At 49.1% G+C, this 21,098-nt stretch overlaps 1 protein-coding gene across 2 annotated transcripts in view; it reads right to left on the bottom strand.

Moving 5' to 3' along the window:
• The window catches only part of RORA (RAR related orphan receptor A), a 492,964-nt gene that overhangs the window by 83,064 nt on the left and 388,802 nt on the right, over window positions 1-21,098 (bottom strand). Inside the window, exon 1 of one of the 2 annotated variants that reach the window (XM_075345594.1) lies at window positions 775-855. The exons of the other annotated variant lie outside the window; for it this stretch is intronic. Coding sequence (XP_075201709.1) covers window positions 775-802 — 28 coding nt within the window. The 5' untranslated portion in view covers window positions 803-855. Of the gene's footprint in view, window positions 1-774; window positions 856-21,098 lie in introns of those variants that run through there. 2 annotated transcript variants of the gene reach the window in all.

Below are 21,098 nucleotides of genomic sequence, written 5' to 3' on the forward strand. Positions count from 1 at the left end.
CACACACAGTACAGCAGAGTGCCACACACAGTACAGCAGAGTGCCACACACAGTACAGCAGAGTGCCACACACAGTACAGCAGAGTGCCACACACAGTACAGCAGAGTGCCACACACAGTACAGCAGAGTGCCACACACAGTACAGTGCCCCACAGTAGATTAGAGTGCCACACATGTACAGGACTACAATGGGCAGCTACGTACGCTCCACCACAGGCCATCACAGTCAGTGGTCCTGAAGGACAGCCGTCATCCTCACAGCACAGGGTGGCACTGATGCTGGTATGGGTAGAACAGGCAATGCTTGCATGGCAGAGCCCATAGGCAGAGGTGCACACAGTTCCTGCAGATGCCACATACAAACCTGGTCTATGCCTCTCAGATTATAATCTACACTTCTTTACTTGAAGGCCATTGCATTCAGCCTCTCCACAACCTCAAGTGGCTGATAACGTGGAACAATAGCCTGCATTCTGCACACCCATAAGATAAGAGTCCGTGTGCCTCACTTTCCCTACACTTCCTGCTCTCCATGCCACCTCAACACTGGCAGCGCCTGCAGAGCAGCCTGTGCCACCTTCTGAGGACACTCCCCCCGAGCCCGGCTCTGGGCACTCCGCAGATCCCTCGCTCCAGCGCTGATGCCAGGCCGCCCTAGCTAAACTCCGCGCCAGCTTCCTTCTCCGCTGTACACATGCCTCACTTTCCAGTAGTGCCAGTGTGCTGCTGCCCCCGTGCCCTGCAGGGCGCTAGTGACCCCGGCAGTGTCTCACCTTTCATGGCCGCGATCACATAATACATGGTCACCGCGCTGTGCCCGGAGCCCCCCGCACACTCCACAGCGCTCACTTGCCAGCTTCGCTCTGCCGCATCCCCCGCCCGCTGCTGCCATATGAGAGTCCATGTGACCCGCTCTGAACACGCCCCGAAATCTGACAGCGGACACGCCCACCTACCCCTTCCCTGACCAATGAGCGGAGGGGGTGCCGACAACAAGGCACGCCCACCAGGGAGCGCACCCGCCTTACACGTGGCTGGCAGCTGACAGCGGCGAGAACAGAGGAGAGCGGCAGGAGAGGTGTGTGCCCGAGGTGCCCCCCCTGTGCCCCTCCACTATCGTGTATGTCCCGATATCCGGCAGACACGACACAGGGGGAGAGCGGGCAGGAGAGGTGTGTGCCCGAGGTGCCCCCCCTGTGCCCCTCCACTATCGTGTATGCCCCGATATCCTGCAGACACGTCACAGGGGGAGAGCGGGCAGGAGAGGTGTGTGCCCGAGGTGCCCCCCCCTGTGCCCCTCCACTATCGTGTATGCCCCGATATCCTGCAGACACGTCACAGGGGGAGAGCGGGCAGGAGAGGTGTGTGCCCGAGGTGCCCCCCTGTGCCCCTCCACTATCGTGTATGTCCCGATATCCGGCAGACACGACACAGGGGGAGAGCGGGCAGGAGAGGTGTGTGCCCGAGGTGCCCCCCCTGTGCCCCTCCACTATCGTGTATGTCCCGATATCCTGCAGACACGTCACAGAGGGAGAGCGGGCAGGAGAGGTGTGTGCCCGAGGTGCCCCCCCTGTGCCCCTCCACTATCGTGTATGTCCCGATATCCTGCAGAAACGACACAGGGGGAGAGCGGGCAGGAGAGGTGTGTGCCCGAGGTGCCCCCCCTGTGCCTCTCCACTATCGTGTATGCCCCAATATCCTGCAGACACGACACAGGGGGAGAGCGGGCAGGAGAGGTGTGTGCTCGAGGTGCCCCCCCTGTGCCCCTCCACTATCGTGTATGTCCCGATATCCTGCAGACACGACACAGGGGGAGAGCGGGCAGGAGAGGTGTGTGCCCGAGATGCCCCCCCTGTGCCCCTCCACTATCGTGTATGTCCGATATCCGGCAGACACGACACAGGGGGAGAGCGGGCAGGAGAGGTGTGTGCCCGAGGTGCCCCCCCTGTGCCCCTCCACTATCGTGTATGTCCCGATATCCTGCACACACGTCACAGGGGGAGAGCGGCAGGAGAGGTGTGTGCCCGAGGTGCCCCCCCTGTGCCCCTCCACTATCGTGTATGTCCCGATATCCGGCAGACACGACACAGGGGGAGAGCGGGCAGGAGAGGTGTGTGCCCGAGGTGCCCCCCCTGTGCCCCTCCACTATCGTGTATGCCCCGATATCCTGCAGACACGTCACAGGGGGAGAGCGGGCAGGAGAGGTGTGTGCCCGAGGTGCCCCCCCTGTGCCCCTCCACTATCGTGTATGCCCCGATATCCTGAAGACACGTCACAGGGGGAGAGCGGGCAGGAGAGGTGTGTGCCCGAGGTGCCCCCCTGTGCCCCTCCACTATCGTGTATGTCCCGATATCCGGCAGACACGACACAGGGGGAGAGCGGGCAGGAGAGGTGTGTGCCCGAGGTGCCCCCCCCTGTGCCCCTCCACTATCGTGTATGTCCCGATATCCTGCAGACACGTCACAGAGGGAGAGCGGGCAGGAGAGGTGTGTGCCCGAGGTGCCCCCCCTGTGCCCCTCCACTATCGTGTATGTCCCGATATCCTGCAGAAACGACACAGGGGGAGAGCGGGCAGGAGAGGTGTGTGCCCGAGGTGCCCCCCCTGTGCCTCTCCACTATCGTGTATGCCCCAATATCCTGCAGACACGACACAGGGGGAGAGCGGGCAGGAGAGGTGTGTGCCCGAGGTGCCCCCCCTGTGCCCCTCCACTATCGTGTATGTCCCGATATCCTGCAGACACGACACAGGGGGAGAGCGGGCAGGAGAGGTGTGTGCCCGAGATGCCCCCCCTGTGCCCCTCCACTATCGTGTATGTCCGATATCCGGCAGACACGACACAGGGGGAGAGCGGGCAGGAGAGGTGTGTGCCCGAGGTGCCCCCCCTGTGCCCCTCCACTATCGTGTATGTCCCGATATCCTGCACACACGTCACAGGGGGAGAGCGGCAGGAGAGGTGTGTGCCCGAGGTGCCCCCCCTGTGCCCCTCCACTATCGTGTATGTCCCGATATCTGGCAGACACGACACAGGGGGAGAGCGGGCAGGAGAGGTGTGTGCCCGAGGTGCCCCCCCTGTGCCCCTCCACTATCGTGTTTGCCCCGATATCCTGCAGACACGTCACAGGGGGAGAGCGGGCAGGAGAGGTGTGTGCCCGAGGTGCCCCCCTGTGCCCCTCCACTATCGTGTATGTCCCGATATCCTGCAGAAACGACACGGGGAGAGCGGGCAGGAGAGGTGTGTGCCCGAGGTGCCCCCCCTGTGCCTCTCCACTATCGTGTATGCCCCAATATCCTGCAGACACGACACAGGGGGAGAGCGGGCAGGAGAGGTGTGTGCCCGAGGTGCCCCCCCTGTGCCCCTCCACTATCGTGTATGTCCCGATATCCTGCAGACACGACACAGGGGGAGAGCGGGCAGGAGAGGTGTGTGCCCGAGGTGCCCCCCCTGTGCCCCTCCACTATCGTGTATGTCCGATATCCGGCAGACACGACACAGGGGGAGAGCGGGCAGGAGAGGTGTGTGCCCGAGGTGCCCCCCCTGTGCCCCTCCACTATCGTGTATGTCCCGATATCCGGCAGACACGTCACAGGGGGAGATAGTCACTAGTGCACTGAGGGGTGACTTGTTTCATGGCCCCCAATGCAAAATCTGAAGCGACTCCTGCCGGGATATCACTGCTTGCCGTGTACCAGGTTCTACGCCTCTTAGCACAAACATTAGTTGTATACAGTATATACAGTATATATATATGTAGGACATTTTCGCAAAAAAATGACAACTTTTTAAAAATCACAATTGAGAAATCCGCCGAAAACATCTGCAAACCCCAAAACACAATGACAACCCGAAAAAATCCAGGTGAGCGCAAATACAATAGATTTTACAAAAGGCACAAATTAAAGGAGGAATTATAATTATTAGCAAATGAACAACAGGTAAAAGAAAACACCATAAACATAAAAAGGCACAAATTCAGTAATGAATGGGGAGAACAGTTTATACTTTTCCCTACTTAGTGCTCAGATAAAGCCACACATAACAGTGCCATAGCGTGCTATAAACACTTGTGCTGGAAGAGCAGCGAAGAGACGCAGCAGCTGGAGGCAGTGAGGCTATCCTTCACACGTCAGCAGCTGGAGGCAGTGAGGCTATCCTTCACACGTCAGCAGCTGGAGGCAGTGAGGCTATCCTTCACATGGCAGCAGCTGGAGGCAGTGAGGCTATCCTTCACACGGCAGCAGCTGGAGGCAGTGAGGCTATCCTTCACATGGCAGCAGCTGGAGGCAGTGAGGCTATCCTTCACACGTCAGCAGCTGGAGGCAGTGAGGCTATCCTTCACACGGCAGCAGCTGGAGGCAGTGAGGCTATCCTTCACACGTCAGCAGCTGGAGGCAGTGAGGCTATCCTTCACATGGCAGCAGCTGGAGGCAGTGAGGCTATCCTTCACACGTCAGCAGCTGGAGGCAGTGAGGCTATCCTTCACAAGGCAGCAGCTGGAGGCAGTGAGGCTATCCTTCACATGGCAGCAGCTGGAGGCGGTGAGGCTATCCTTCACATGGCAGCAGCTGGAGGAAGTGAGGCTACCCTTCACATGGCAGCAGCTGGAGGCAGTGAGGCTATCCTTCACATGGCAGCAGCTGGAGGCAGTGAGGCTATCCTTCACACGTCAGCAGCTGGAGGCAGTGAGGCTATCCTTCACAAGGCAGCAGCTGGAGGCAGTGAGGCTATCCTTCACATGGCAGCAGCTGGAGGCGGTGAGGCTATCCTTCACATGGCAGCAGCTGGAGGAAGTGAGGCTACCCTTCACATGGCAGCAGCTGGAGGCAGTGAGGCTATCCTTCACATGGCAACAGCTGGAGGCAGTGAGGCTATCTTTCACATGGCAGTAGCTGGAGGTAGTGAGGCTATCCTTCACATGGAGGCAGTGAGGCGATCCTTTACATGGCAGCAGCTGGAGGCAGTGAGGCTATCCTTCTCACGGCAGCAGCTGGAGGCAGTGAGGCTATCCTTCTCACGGCAGCAGCTGGAGGCAGTGAGGCTATCCTTCTCACGGCAGCAGCTGGAGGCAGTGAGGCTATCCTTCTCCCGGCAGCAGCTGGAGGCAGTGAGGCTATCCTTCTCCCGGCAGCAGCTGGAGGCAGTGAGGCTATCCTTCTCCCGGCAGCAGCTGGAGGCGGTGAGGCTATCCTTCACATGGCAGCAGCTGGAGGCAGTGAGGCTATCCTTCACACGGCAGCAGTTGGAGGCAGTGAGGCTATCCTTCTCACGGCAGCAGCTGGAGGCAGTGAGGCTATCCTCCACACATCAGTATCTTCCAGTGTTTGGAGTGGAACTTACAGAAAAATCTATAATTGAAAGACTGACGTCTGTCCTGTGTTCTGCAGACACTCCTGGTTTTGGCAAATACTGATGAAACACTGATCATTAATACTGAAGTGTGAATGAGGCCTTTGGTATTAGAACATTTCAGCACAAATGTCTCTAGGGCTTGTATAAAAACCTTCACTTAGTATTTCCATTTAGTCTTTGCAAATGGATTTTCATCGATTTCCTGATATTTTCTTGGTCTAATTCCTCCCTTTAGGCTCCTACACGCATAGGTGTCTCCGTACGTGTGACGGGACTCACATAGACCCTTTAAAATCAATGGGCTTGGCCACACATCCGTGTTTTCCCATGGACCAATTGCCCATGTGGAGCACCTGCGTGTCTGTGTGCTCCACACAGCGACGTGTCCGTTTTCTGCCAACAGCACGGATGTCACACGGACCACACACTGATGTGATCTGTGTGATATTAGTGCAACAGGAACCGGAGAACACATAGGTCACATAAAAATTACTGGCAAATGCTGGCAATTGTCCCCTGGACCGAGACAAGAGCTAGGAAGAATAAGGTTTTCTCCTTGGCTCCTAAAAGGAATAGATGCATATTAGGAATTTACATAGGTTGAAAAAAGACCCAGGTCCATCTAGTTTAACTTTCTTCCACCTATTATATATTTTGTCACTAAGTCATTTATAACTGACAATGTTGTGTGTACTGAGGAAATCATCCAGCCCTTTAATTGCTGTTATAGTATCTGCCATTACTACCTCTTGTGGTAGAATATTCCACAGTCTGACCGCTGTAAAGAACCCTTTCCTGTTTAGCTGCCGGAATCCCCTTTTTTCCACTCGCAGTGAGTGCCCCCTGGTCCTTAGTATTGTCTTTGGAATTGCTTTATTTAGTTAAAGAACATGGAAATCAACAAATTTGCAATTGACTTGCTTGTTTCTATTAGCTTTCATTCTCCTTTTGTAAAATCTTTTAACTTATATAGTGTACATAACATAGGGCGGGGAACCTCCGGCCCATGAGCCGTTTACGGCCCTTGATGTCATCTTGGTCTGGTCCTTGGGCAAATCGCTATTGGGACCATTTTTTCTGGCTACCAACCCTTTAATTTATTTGTGGAGCATGCCGAGCACCGCGGAGGTGCACACAATGACAGATTATGTCCTGATGCTGGCCCTGGTGCCAGTGTCAGAATGTTCTTTGTGGGACAAGTTACCACACTCTGTGCTCCTGCTTCACTCCAGCTGCAGCTGTTTCCTGTGTGATGCGTGCCGCAGAATGTCCTATGTGATGTATGCAGCCATCGTACTGTCTCCTATGTGATGTATGCAGCCATCGTACTGTCTCCTATGTGATGTATGCAGCCATCGTACTGTCTCATATGTGATGTCTGCAGTTATCGTACTGTCTTCCATGTGATGTATGAAGCCATCGTACTGTCTCCTATGTGATGTATGCAGCTAATGTACTGTCTCCAATGTGATGTATGCAGCCATCGTACTGTCTCTTATGTGATGTATGCAGTTATTGTACTGTCTCCTATGTGATGTATGCAGCTAATGTACTGTCTCCTATGTGATGTATGCAGCTAATGTACTGTCTCCTATGTGATGTATGCAGCCATCATACTGTCTCCTATGTGATGTATGCAGCCATCATACTGTCTCCTATGTGATGTATGCAGCAGTTGTACTGTCTATGTGTGATGTATGCAGCAGTTGTACTGTCTCCTATGTGATATATGCAGCAGTTGTACTGTCTCCTATGTGATGTATGAAGCCATCGTACTGTCTCCTATGTAATGTATGCAGCTAATGTACTGTCTCCTATGTGATATATGCAGCCATTGTATTGTCTCCTATGTGATGTATGCAGCCATCATACTGTCTCCTATGTGATGTATGCAGCAGTTGTACTGTCTCCTATGTGATGTATGCAGCAGTTGTACTGTCTCCTAAGTGATGTATGCAGCAGTTGTACTGTCTATGTGTGATGTATGCAGCAGTTGTACTGTCTCCTGTGTGATGTATGCAGCAGTTGTACTGTCTCCTATGTGATGTATGCAGCAGTTGTACTGTCTCCTATGTGATGTATGCAGCAGTTGTACTGTCTCCTATGTGATGTATGCAGCAGTTGTACTGTCTCCTATGTGATGTATGCAGCAGTTGTACTGTCTCCTATGTGATGTATGCAGCAGTTGTACTGTCTCCTATGTGATGTATGCAGCAGTTGTACTGTCTCTTATGTGACGTATGCAGCAGTTGTACTGTCTCCTATGTGACGTATGCAGCAGTTGTACTGTCTCCTATGTGACGTATGCAGCAGTTGTACTGTCTCTTATGTGACGTATGCAGCAGTTGTACTGTCTCCTATGTGACGTATGCAGCAGTTGTACTGTCTCCTATGTGACGTATGCAGCAGTTGTACTGTCTCCTATGTGATGTATGCAGCAGTTGTACTGTCTCCTATGTGATGTATGCAGCAGTTGTACTGTCTCCTATGTGATGTATGCAGCAGTTGTACTGTCTCCTATGTGATGTATGCAGCAGTTCTACTGTCTCCTATGTGATGTATGCAGCAGTTGTACTGTCTCCTATGTGATTTATGCAGCAGTTGTACTGTCTCCTATATGATGTATGCAGCAGTTGTACTGTCTCCTATGTGACGTATGCAGCAGTTGTACTGTCTCCTATGTGATGTATGCAGCAGTTGTACTGTCTCCTATGTGATGTTTGCAGCAGTTGTACTGTCTCCTATGTGATGTATGCAGCAGTTGTACTGTCTCCTATGTGATGTATGCAGCAGTTGTACTGTCTCCTATGTAATGTAAACTGATGAGCAAAAAGGTAACACGTTTTGAACTTTTGACTTTCATGCTCCATATCTCACCATCCTCTACAGCTTTGAGTGTGAAATTACCTTCATTTTATTGACAATTATCTTTCTATCTCATACATAAATTTGACTTGCAGCTATTTAGCATATGATTAGTTATGCAGATTCTTGTCATGTCACTGCATTCTTACCATTTTTCTCCTGTTGGTGGAAAATCTTTTTCTTCCTGAATACTACAAATTACAACCTGTTGTCACACTCCCTAATAGCTCAGTGTGTTATTAGGTTGATTCCCAAGTGAAAGGTCATTGGTTTGAATCAAGGAGCAGCCATGAAGATTTACCAAGAAAAGAGAAACAGCATCATCCAGCTCATCCATAGTGGTCTCTCAGCCAAGAAATTGCCAAACTGCATCATGTGAGTGTCATGACAGTTGGAGGAATATGAAATGAAATCCATCCATTCAAAAGCCAAGAGGTGGATGTCGAGGCAAAATATCAGTCAGCAATATTGCTCATCACAAGATCTATCCGCACTGGTGCAACAAACACAGCAGTGGAGGTGGCTCGTATGCATCATAATAGTGAGATCACAGGCATCAATGCAAGGACCGTGCAATACACATTACACAAGGTTGCAATGGTGGCCCGAAAAAAGGTGAAGAAACCTTGACTTCAATATTGTCATAAGAAGGGTCGGCTCGAGTTTGAAAAGAAGTAGGAAAAGTGCACAGTAGAAGATTGGAAATGGGTGATTTAGAGCCATGAGACGAAAGTCAAAAGACTAGGCTCTGATGGGTGCAAGTGAGCCTGGAAGAAATAGGCTAACTGTTCGGGAAATTGAAGGAACTGTCAAGTTCAGTTGAGGAAGCCTGATGATATGGGGGTGTTTCTCTGACAAAGGCGTTGGATACTTGACTAGGATCAATGGTGATCTCAATTTTGAACAATATGTGAGTATGCTACAAGACAAGTTACTTCATACACTCGAGTACTATGAAAAGTATGAAAAGTACGGCATAGTGTTTCAACAGGATAACAATCAAAGCATACGTCGAGTATTGGCAAAGAAATGGTTCAATGACACTGAAGTAGAGGTGCTGGATTGGCCCCACATTCCATAGACCTCAACCCAATTGAACACTTGTGGGCAGAGATGAAGAAAATGCTGTATATACATACCCAAGTGGGTCGACCAGTATGCACCAACATTGGGACCGTGTAGAAGAAACCTGGGGTCAGATTTCAGTCAATACTTGCTTGTATCTGATTAAGAGCATGCCCAGAAGAATTCAGGCAATGTTGAAAGCCAAAAGCGGATTTCCAAAATACTAACAAAATAATCAAAATTAAAATTTAGATTTTTAGGAGCAAAACACTAACCATGCAGTGACCTGACAAGAATCTGCATAACTAATCATATGCTAAATAGTTGCAAGTCAAATTTATGTATGAGATAGCCAAGATGATTGTCTATATAATGAAGGTAGCCTCACACTCAAAACTGTCCTGGATGGTGAGATATAGAGGCTGAAAGTCAGAAGTTCAAAACATTGTTAACCTTTTGTTCATCACTGTATTTAGCAGTCTTAGTGTCTCTAATGTGATGTATACAGAAGTTTTAGTATATCCTATGTGATGTATATACAACAGTTTTGGTGTCTTCTATGAGATATTTATAGAGCAGCCTTGTGTCTCTTATGTGTTGTACTGTATATACAGCAGTCTGCGTATCCAATGTGGTGTATATACTGCCGTCTCGGTGTATCCTATGTGATGTATATACATCAGTCTTGGTGTCTCCTACATGATGTATATAGAGCAGTCTCAGTATATCGTATGTGATTTATAACCACCAGTCTCAGTGTATCCTATATGATGTGTATGTGATGCCTCTGGACTATCAGGTTGTCACAGGGTACTGCACAAGCTGCCCTTCAGTATTCCACCTCCCTCTTTGTTCTGGGTCCCTATCTAATAGTGTTGCCTCCAACAGCAAATCAAATCCTAGATACACCCTGCACCACACCCACCAGGCATACCAGTGGGTGGCTTGAGTGGAATAGTCACCCACCTGGGGGTCAGGGAGGGGAGGTGAGGAGTGTAGTGATTAGTCAGTTAGTAAGTAGCCCTCGAGCTGTGAGAAGCTAAGAGGAGGTCGGGAGCGGTGGCTCCTAGAGAAGTTGTCTAGGTTGCAGATGGTGGTCTGGGCCTAGAGGAGTCGGACTCCCGGTCACAGGAGATTGTGGCAAGGTGTCTGGACTTGTCGATGAGGACAGCCGGCAGCCTAGCACTGTCACTGGTCCGGGTCCGAAGGCACGATGGGGTACACGGTCCCTAGGTCGGGGAGTAGCTTCAGGCAACCCGACAATTCACCTGAGGAGAACGGAGCCTTTATGAACTGTTCCCACCCCTCCAGAATCGGGGCATTAGCGCAACGAGGGGGATAGGACTTTCCAATCCAAAACGGTCCAGAAAATCCCAAGCGTGAGCCCTGAGAGTAAGCTCCCACACTTAGTCATAGTGGGGAGTGGGGCCTGGCAAGTTCCATACTACTGGGTCACCACGTTGAAGTTAAACTTAGTGCCAAGAGGCAGGTCATGGATCACCAGGCAACACTATAGGGGACGGGACCCGGACGAGCTCCCCTCAGCGACAGCAGTACTCAGAGAATTGGTTTACCCAGTTGTCAGCGTCTGCAAATGAACTGAGTGAATACAAGATTGACCCCTGAACCCCACGGCACACCATATCGAGTCCCGGGGCATTCCCCCTACCCGTGGAGGGCTATGACACCCTGCTGCCCCACTTCATCACCCCAGGTACTCCCAACGACAGCGGCGGTACTCCCCAAATTACCATACACCACGGATGGCATCACGAACTATACATCAACTCCCCTGTAAATACCCCCTTTCATTAGAGTTGCCACACGACCCCGGGTCCGGAGACCCTCGAGCCACAGCGAACCTGGATCCGAGCAGCTCGGCTGCTTCCACAGGTGCAGCACATGTATATACAGTAGTCTCAGTGTATCCTATGTGATGTATATACAGCAGTCCCTGTGTATCCAATGTGATATATACAGCAGTCTCAATGTCTCCTGTTTGATGCATATAAACAGCCATTTCGGTGTCTCCTGTGTGATGCATATACAGCAGTATCAGTGTATTTTATAGGATGAATACAGAAGTTTCAGAGTCTCCTATGTGATTTATATAGAACAGTCCCTGTGTCGCCTTTGTAAGATACATTTCAGTCCTCTCACTGCTTGAATTCTATAAATGTTACATGGTCACTGACGGTTTCCCACTTTGAGGAGACATGCAGGAAAATATGTATCTGTGTTTAGAACATCTTACTGATGTGAGCAGTTCTTTTCAAAACTTATCATCATAAAGAGTCGACTGTGCTCCAGACTGACCGACGCAAACCTGGAAAAGCAGTTGTGAGTAGTAACATCTTCAATGCCACATAAAATCACATGCTTCACCAAAGAGAAGCAGTTTCAGCCATCAAATTAGAGGTAAGTTAATTAAATGTTTGAAAATGTTTGACCAAATATAGCAGGATCATTTTTAAAGGGAACTTGTCACCAGTTTTTCGGCCTATAAGCGGCAGCTACCACCAGTGGGCTCTTATATACAGCATTCTAACATGCTATATATAAGAGCACAGGCCGCTGTGTACAACATAACAAAAACTTTATAATACTCACCTAATGGTCGCACTGCGGTAGATTCTAGTCAGATGGGCGTCTCCGTTGTCCGGTGCCGGTGCCGCCTCTTTAAGCTATCTTTGTCGTCCTTCTTCTGTAGCCACGATGCATCACGCGTCCTACATCATACACACGTGCCGGCATTGAGGTCCTGCGCAGGCGCACTTTGATCTGCCCTGAGCAGATTGTAGTGCGCATGCGTGGGACCGGCGAGTGTGAATGACGTAGGACGCGTCATGCACGCAGGCTTCAAAAGGAGGACGAGGATGGCTGAAAGAGGAGGCGCCGCCACTGGAGAACAGAGACACCCATCTGACTAGAATACATCGCAGCGCGACCGTTAGGTGAGTATTATAAAGTGGGTTTCTTTGTTTTACACAGCGGCCTGGGCTCTTATATACAGCATGTTAGAATACTGTATATAAGAGCCCACTGGTGGTGGCCACCGCTTATAGGCCGAAAAACTGGTGACAGGTTCCCTTTAAGTTGTTATATGGTCCACAAATGAAATAAATATAGAAATGGCCCCTTGTAGATAAAAAGGTTCCCTATCCCTACCATAAGAGATCAAAACCAGAGCCTGGCTAGGAGAGGAGTTAACTCCTAAGATACCAGTCATCTCTCTCCAGCCCATTAATTTCTATATAGTAGTTAGCTTCTTCGCTCACTTCCCCCCCTCTCAGCTCCAGACTACGCTGCTTTTATTAGTCCTGCATAATCACAATCACCCAATCCCCAGCATTGCCAGTTTCAAAAGCAGTTCTCCTAATAACAGCTCACCTTTTCCTGACCCAGTTTTCAAGACACAATATGAGAATACTCCTTTAAGAAGAGTGCAATTTATGGATTAAAAAAGCAACAAAAAGGAACATTATGTATAATGGTTTGTCTATAATGTATTATTTTGTGGCAGCAAATGTGCATCTCTATTCACATATATGGTAGGTCCTGAAACTGATAACTTCGCCAATTTTCAGAACTCTGTAGAGTCACCTCTCTATTCTCAGTTAAGCGAGACCTGGCTCTATTCTTCAGGCCTCCAACACACATCCGTTAAACACGTGCGTGTTTGGTCCGTTCCCGTATGTACCGGAGACACGGACAAACGTGCACCAATGTTAATCTATGTTTGAGGTCACACGTGCGTTATTCCATAATGTCCGTGTGTCCGTGTCCGTGATCGGTATGTGTCTCCGTTTTGCACGGAAGCATGTCCGTTTTCTGCACGGAGCACACACACACATGGACCCAATAAAAGTCTATGGGTATGTGCGCACACGTTGGTAAACACGTATGCATCTCCATATGCTCCGTGTACGTTTTGTGCTTTTCTCTAGCGATGTTGGTCATTCTTTCTTTTTCTGTGTATGTTGGTCAATCTCCCTCAGTCCGTCGGTCGGTCTCTCTGTCTTGTCTGTCCCTCTCTCTCTCTGTCTGTCGGTCAGTCTCCCCCCTCTCTCATACTCACTGTTCCCCGATCACCGGCGCGGCGCTGCACAGCTGTTAAAAAAAACTCCGGCGGCTTTTACTATTTTGAAAAAGCCGGCCGCTCATTAATCAATCTGGTATTCCCTGCTTTCCCCGCCCACCGGCGCCTATGATTGGTTGCAGTGAGACACGCCCCCACGCTGAGTGACAGCTGTCTCACTGCAACCAATCACAGCCGCCGGTGGGCGTGTCAATATCGAGCAGGAAAATAAATAATTAATTTAAAAAAACCGACGTGCGGTTCTCCTCATTTAGATACCAGCTAGGGTAAAGTCAAATGGCTGAAGGCTGGTATTCTCAGGATGGGGGGCCCCGCATTATGGGGAGACCGCCAGGCTAACAATATCAGCCAGCAGCAGCCCAGAATAGCCACATCCATTAGATGCAACAGTTCTGGGACTGTACCCCTGTACCCGGCTCTTCCCGATTTGCCCTGGAGCGTTGGCAATTGGGGTAATAAGGAGTTAATGGCAGCAGCCCATAGCTGCCACTAAGTCAAAGATTAATCATGTCAGGCGTCTCCCTGAGATACCTTCCATGATTAATCTGTAAGTTACAGTAAATAAACACATACACCCGAAGAAATCCTTTATTTGGAATAATAAACACTAACAAATACCCTTGTTCACCACTTTATTAAGACCGAAAAAGCCATCCATGTCCGGCATAATCCACGGAGGTCCCGCGTCGCTTCCAGCTCTGCTACATGAAGGTGACAGGAGCAGCAGAAGAACCCTGCCGCTCCTGCCAGATCCACACAGCTACTGAGGTGAGCCGCGCGATCAGCTGTGCTGTCACTGAGGTTACTCGTGCCCACCGCTGGATCCTCCAACTGTGACAGCAAGTCGCCCGAGTGACAGCGATGAAGTCACAGGTGAGTTGCGGTCACGGGTGGAGGATCCAGCTGGCCGCGGGTAACCTGAGTGACAGCAGCGCTAATCGCACTGCTCACTTCAGTCATTCAGGGGATTAGCGGTCACAGGTGAGTCCTGCACGGGTGGCCGCTAATCAGTACGCGACACCCAGACAGAGCCGCGGTATGACAATGAAGTCGGGTACAGTTTACCCGAGTTAATTCTCATCGCGCGTCGCTGTCTGCTGTCAGCGGGTATGCATCAATGACATTTTGCATCACACATGTACCATTTCACACGGATAACACACTCGCATGTCAGTTACGAATCTCATGCACACACGGACATTCCACACGCACACGCGGTAAGCATACGTTGTTCACACGGATGCCACACGTACCATAAAAACGGACATTATTATTATTATTATTATTGTTTATTTATAGAGCACCATTGATTCCATGGTGCTGTACATGAGGGGGTTACATACAGAATACATGTACACGTTACAATAGACAGACTAGCACAGGGGGAAGAGGGCCCTGCCCTTGCGGGCTTACATCCTAAAGGATTTTGGGGAGGAGACAGTAGGTGGGGTGTAGGTGGGGCGGCAGCTCCGCACGGTGGTGGGGTGGCAGCTCCGCACGGTGGTGGGGCGGCAGCTCCGCACGGTGGTGGGGCGGCAGCTCCGCACGGTGGTGGGGCGGCAGCTCCGCACGGTGGTGGGGCGGCAGCTCCGCACGGTGGTGGGGCGGCAGCTCCGCACGGTGGTGGGGCGGCAGCTCCGCACGGTGGTGGGGCGGCAGCTCCGCACGGTGGTGGGGCGGCAACTGATCATGGACCTTAAAAACGGACTGTATGACACGTGCGTACTTTTCACGGATGTGTGTTGGAGGCCTCAGATAGATAAGGATCCAGCAGTGGAACCTGCAGCTCTCAGACATTTGTGGCAATTCATTTTCAAAATGTTATACATGTCTGAGATGGCAATACCCATTTAAAGTCTACTGACACTATTGCATTACTTTTTTTATTATGATTATTTTTTTTTGCTCACTAAATCCATTATTAAGAATTGTTTTCTAAATACTTGTCATTAAAAAAATCCTACCATTTGGCTGCCTCTAGCTTTTCTATGAACTGACACACATTTGTCAGAGCTCTGCTCCTGACTCTGATGGATCTCTTTGCTCTTCTGCTTCTCTGTGTTAAAGATGGCAGCATTGAGGGAAATGAGGTTGTACCTGTCAGATGAGGGGAAAGCATTTATGTTCTCAGGAAGGGCAGACAACAGGCTGTAGTTAGGAACAAACACATGAAGGAGAAAAGACTTCAGGAATGAAATTGTGCTGATATAGGAAGAAAGTAGGCTCCTGTACACACAGAGCTCACATCCAGCATGTATTCCCACAAGAGGAAAATCTAAAATTAGGAGCTGGCTGCAAACTGCATATAAGGGGCTCTGAAAATAAACAAAGTAACAGAGATTACTGACTGAAACTGGTGAAACTTTTAACTGAAAATGATCACTAACATGAAGATCCTTCTTCTCATGAAGAAGGTCACTGTAGCCTTTATAGATTGGGTTTTTCAGACTCAAGAGACAGCCATAACCTATCGTGAGAGAGTATGAAATGGCTTTGAATCTGAATCTATATCACTTTTGCATCTCAAACATATATATTTGGCCTAACAATGTAAGACAAAAACAAGTGGATCAAAAGACATATGAGATTAAAGAGCGCTTTACACGCTGCAATGTATCTTACAATGTGTCGGCGGGGTCACGTCGTAAGTGACGCACATCCGGCATCGTAAGGTACATTGTAGTGTGTAACAGCTACGTGCGATTGAACGTTAAAACGTTCATCGCACGCACGTCGTACATTCCTCATGAATTGTACGTCAGATTGTTCATCGTACCCGGGGTAGCACACACATTGCAATGTGTGACACCCCAGGAACGATGAACAGATCTTACCTACGTCCTGCGGCTCCTGGCCGGCAATGCGGAAGGAAGGAGGTGGGTGGGATGTTTACGTCCCGCTCAGCTCCACCCCTCCGCTTCTATAGGCCGGCGGCCGCGTGACGTCGATGTGATGCCGAACGTCCCTCCCACTCCAGGAAGTGGACGTTCGCCGCCCACAGCGCGGTCGTATGGAAGGTAAGTAGTGTGACGGGGGGTAATCGTTTGTGTGGCATGTTCAACAAATTTAACGTGCCACACATACGATGGGTGCGTTGCAAATCGCATACAATATCGTATGCAAAATTGCAACGTGTAAAGCAGGCTTTACAGAGTTCTCCGGTAGTCTGTTATTACAGAGACACAAAGGTTTGCATAGTTGGTGTAAACAAAAAAATATATATCTTTTTATGAATCAAGACTATTTGCAGAATTGATTCATTTTTCAGTATAAATGAATCAATGACTATATTAGAGCAAGTCCAGAGAAGATGGTAGAAGGTCTGTAATCCATTTCATATGAAGACCGACTAAAAGAACGAGTTATTTTTAGTTTACAAAAGAGAAAGCTGAGAGGAGACTTAATAGTGGTCTACAAATATCTGAAAGGTAGTCACAGTGCAGTGGGAACCACCCTATTCTCATTAGTACAAGGAAGTACAAGAAGAAACTAAAAGAAAGGAGATACAGATTAGACATTAGGAAAAACTTTCTGACAGCGAGGCCAGTCAGAGAGTGGAACTGGCTACCATGGGAGGTAGTGAGCTCTCCATCAATGGAAATCTTCAAGTGGAAACTGGATAAACATATAGCTGGGATGATTTAGGAAAACCTGCACTCACAGGGAGTTGAACCTGATGGCCCTTGAGATCTCTTCTAACTCTACCATTCTATGAATCAGACCAATAAAAAAATGGTAGCAAAGTTTATCTATTGTGGGGGTCTGATATATGGGACTAATTACAATCAGCAGAACAATTAATTGTATAACCTGTTATACCCAGTACAAAATAGAGTAGCAGGTTGGATGTCTGACCACCGCTCCATTTATTCCCTACTGGGCTGCCGGAAAAAAAGTTTAGATAGTCTTTAAAAGGTTTGCTCACTGAAAACAAATCACTTATCTATAATGGGGGTCTGACATATAGGACTAGTTACGATCAGCAGGACGATGAATTATATGACCTTTTATCCCCGTTACAAACTAGAGTAGCAGGTTGGATGTCTGACCACCGCTCCATTTATTCCTACGGGGCTGACGGAAAAAACTTTAGATAGTCTTTAAAGGGTTTCTCCACGGAAAACAAATGATCACTTATCTATAGTGGGGGTCTGACATCTGGGACTAGTTACGATTAGCAGAACGATGAATTCTAATATAACCTTTTATCTCCTTTACAAAATAGAGTAGCAGGCTGGAGGCCCGACCACCGCTCCATTCATTTCCTACAGGGCTGCAGGACACAAATTAGCACAGCACTTGGTTGGCAGCCCCGTAGAGAATGCTCGGAGGTAGGATACGCATTTACGCTCCATTTTAGTAGGGAAAAGTTTCCCATTTTGTTGATCAGTAGTTGTACCCCCACAATCTACAATGATCACCTATCCTGTGTTCTCAGTGGATAACCTCTTTAAGCTCGTTTTGTGATTACCCAGCTTCCTAAATTGTACAGATACTAATTTTTCTGCCTGAGATGCTGATCCTGAGTTGTATGAAGACTCGGTGGATGTTTGGTCTATTCACTACTCAGCGGACAAGCGAAAGGACATAGCTTTGGCTGGCAGATAACTGTCCCTGCAGACAGGCTCACAATACACCTTCATGCTGCTTTGTCCTTGCCACAAGGTCACCTATTCCCCTCTTTTTCAAATAGTCATTAATCCCTTTACTGTATCCATGTTGTCACCTTCACAGTGGAGCAGGGCGGACACTGGCATCTCCACTGACACCTGTCATCAAGGTGTGATAGAGAGCAGCAAGGTTACAAAGGCCTTTTCTTCATAAAGAGGAGAACAATGCCCGTGGCAGCAATAGTGTAAAAACCTGAGTCTGTAAAAAATAAGCGAGGTGCTGAATTTCTCCATGAAGCAAATTCCAGCAGGTCAGGGGCTTTTATATCTCTCTGCAACAACAATTTTTAGTCACTTTGTAAATTAAATAAGCTAACAATGGACAGGGGAATTTCCTAATAGCAAACTACATTGTAATAAAACGAGTCAGCCCAATACAAATCATAGTTATTGGGCAAATGTCTGAGCTCATTATTTATCCACCTTTTATTTTTCTCCCTGAACAGAATAAATAGTGACATTTTATTTTGATGTCTACATTATAATACACAGACTGACAAGCTAGAATGAAATGCAAATCATCTATAAAAACCATACAGTGAAGGAAATAATTATTTGATCCCTTGCTGATTTTGTAAGTTTGCCACTGACAAAGACATGAACAGTCTATACATTTAAGGGTAGGTTAATTTTAATAGTGACAGATAGAATATCCAAAATAAAATCCAGAAAATCACATTGTATAAATTATATAAGTTTATTTGCATTTTGCAGAGAGAAATAAGTATATGATCCCCTACCAACCATTAAGAGTTCTGGCTCCTACAGACCACTTAGGGGTGCTTCACACACGGCGAGATCGCTGCAGAGATCGCTGCTGAGTCACGTTTTTTGTGACGCAGCAGTGACCTCATTAGCGATCTCGCTGTGTGTGACACTGAGCAGCGATCTGGCCCCTGCTGTGAGATCGCTGCTCGTTACACACAGCCCTGGTTCGTTTTTTTATTGTTGCTCTCCCGCTATGACGCACAGATCGCTGTGTGTGACAGCGAGAGAGCGACGAAATGAAGCGAGCAGGGAGCAGGAGCCGGCATCTGGCAGCTGCGGAAAGCTGTAACCAGGGTAAACATCGGGTAACCAAGGTGGTTACCCGATATTTACCTTCGTTACCAGCCTCCGCCGCTCTCACGCTGCCAGTGCCGGCTCCTGCTCTCTGCACATGTAGCTGCAGTACACATCGGGTTAATTAACCCGATGTGTACTGTAGCTAGGAAAGCAGGGAGCCAGCGCTAAGCAGTGTGCGCGGCTCCCTGCTCTCTGCACATGTAGCGACGTTATGATCGCTGCTGCGTCGCTGTGTTTGACAGCTAAGCAGCGATCATAACAGCGACATACAAGGTCACTGTTGCGTCACAGAAAATGGTGACGTAACAGCGACGTCGTTGTCGCTGTCGCTATGTGTGAACCCAGCTTTAAACTCTCCTAATCAACTCGTTACCTGCAGTAAAGACAGCTGTCTTAAATTGTCACCTTTATAAAAGACTCCTGTCCACAGACTCTGTCAGACTCTAACCTCTACAACATGGGCAAGACCAAAGAGCTTTGTAAGGATGTCATGGACAAGATCACAGACATGCACAAGGCTGGAATGGGCTACAAAACCATAAGTAAGACGCTGGGTGAGAAGAAGAGAACTTTTGGTGCAATAGTAAGAAAATAGAAAAAATACAAAATGAGTTTCAATTGACATCGATCTGGGGCTCCATGCAAAATCTCACCTTGTGGGGTATCCAGGATCATGAGGAAGGTGAGAGATCAGCCTAAAACTACACAGGGGGAACTTGTTAAAGGGAACCTGTCACCAGTTTTTTCCCTATTAAACCAAAAATATCACCTTCTGCAGCTCCTGGGCTGCATTCTAGGAAGGTGCACCTTGTTGCTGGCCCCCTTGCAGACCCCTAAAAGAACTTTATAAAATCTTACCATTTCCTATGCAAATGAGTTTGGTTGGCCAGATGGGCGGGCTCTAATTCGGCTCCTGTCCCCCCTCCTGCCACTGTTCGCCATCCCCCAGTCATTATTTACATGGATGACGCCGCACCCGTCATCGTCCACGCTGCTGGAGTCTCGCGCAGGCGCATTTTGCTGTGCCCCTATTGCTAAGCATAAAGTTTCCCTCGCGCAAGCGCCGGTGATGTAGTTGCGCAGGTGCGAAATTATGGGTGGGTACGAGGATGACAGTGGTGAGGTCATACACAGCACCGCCCATAATCTCGCGCCTGCGCAACTACATCACCGGTGCTCGCGCGAGGGAAACTTTATGCTCAGCCCCGCGATAGGGGCGCAGCGAAATGCGCCTGCGCAAGACTCCAGAAGCGTGGACGATGGCAGGGGCGGCGTCATCCATGTAAATCATGACTGGGGGACGGCGAACAGCGGCAGGAGGGGGGACAGGAGCCGAAATAGAGTCCGCCCATCTGGCCAACTAAACTCATTTGCATAGGAAATGGTAAGATTTTATAAAGTTCTTTTAGGGGTCTGCAAGGGGGGCCAGCAACAAGGTGCACCTTCCTAGAATGTAGCCCAGGAGCTGCAGAAGGTGATATTTTGGTTTAATAGGATAAAAAATGGTGACAGGTTGCCTTTAATTATCTCAGGGCAGCTGGAACCAGTGTGACCAACAAAACCATTCCATAGGTGACACATTACTCCGTAATGGCTTAAAATCCTGCAGTGTCCGCAAAGTCCCACTGCTAAAGAAGGCGCATGTGCAGGCCCATCTGAAGTTTGCCAATGAACACCTGGATGATTCTGAGAGTGATTGGGAGAAGGTGCTGTGGTCAGATGAGACAGAAATTGAGCTCTTTAGCCTTAACTCAACTCGCCGTGTTTGGAGGAAGAGAAATGCTGCCTATGACCCAAAGAACACCGTCCCCACTGTCAAGCATGGAGGTGGAAAAATTATCTTTTGGTGGTGTTTCTCTGCTAAGGGCACAGGACTACTGCACCGCATCAATGGGACAATGGATGGAGCCATGTACCATAAACTCCTGAGTGACAACCTCTTTCCCTCCGCCAGGACATTAAAAATGGGTCGTGGCTGGCTCTTC

Source organism: Anomaloglossus baeobatrachus, chromosome 4 (genome assembly GCF_048569485.1).
Source record: "Anomaloglossus baeobatrachus isolate aAnoBae1 chromosome 4, aAnoBae1.hap1, whole genome shotgun sequence".
Taxonomy (NCBI): domain Eukaryota; kingdom Metazoa; phylum Chordata; class Amphibia; order Anura; family Aromobatidae; genus Anomaloglossus; species Anomaloglossus baeobatrachus.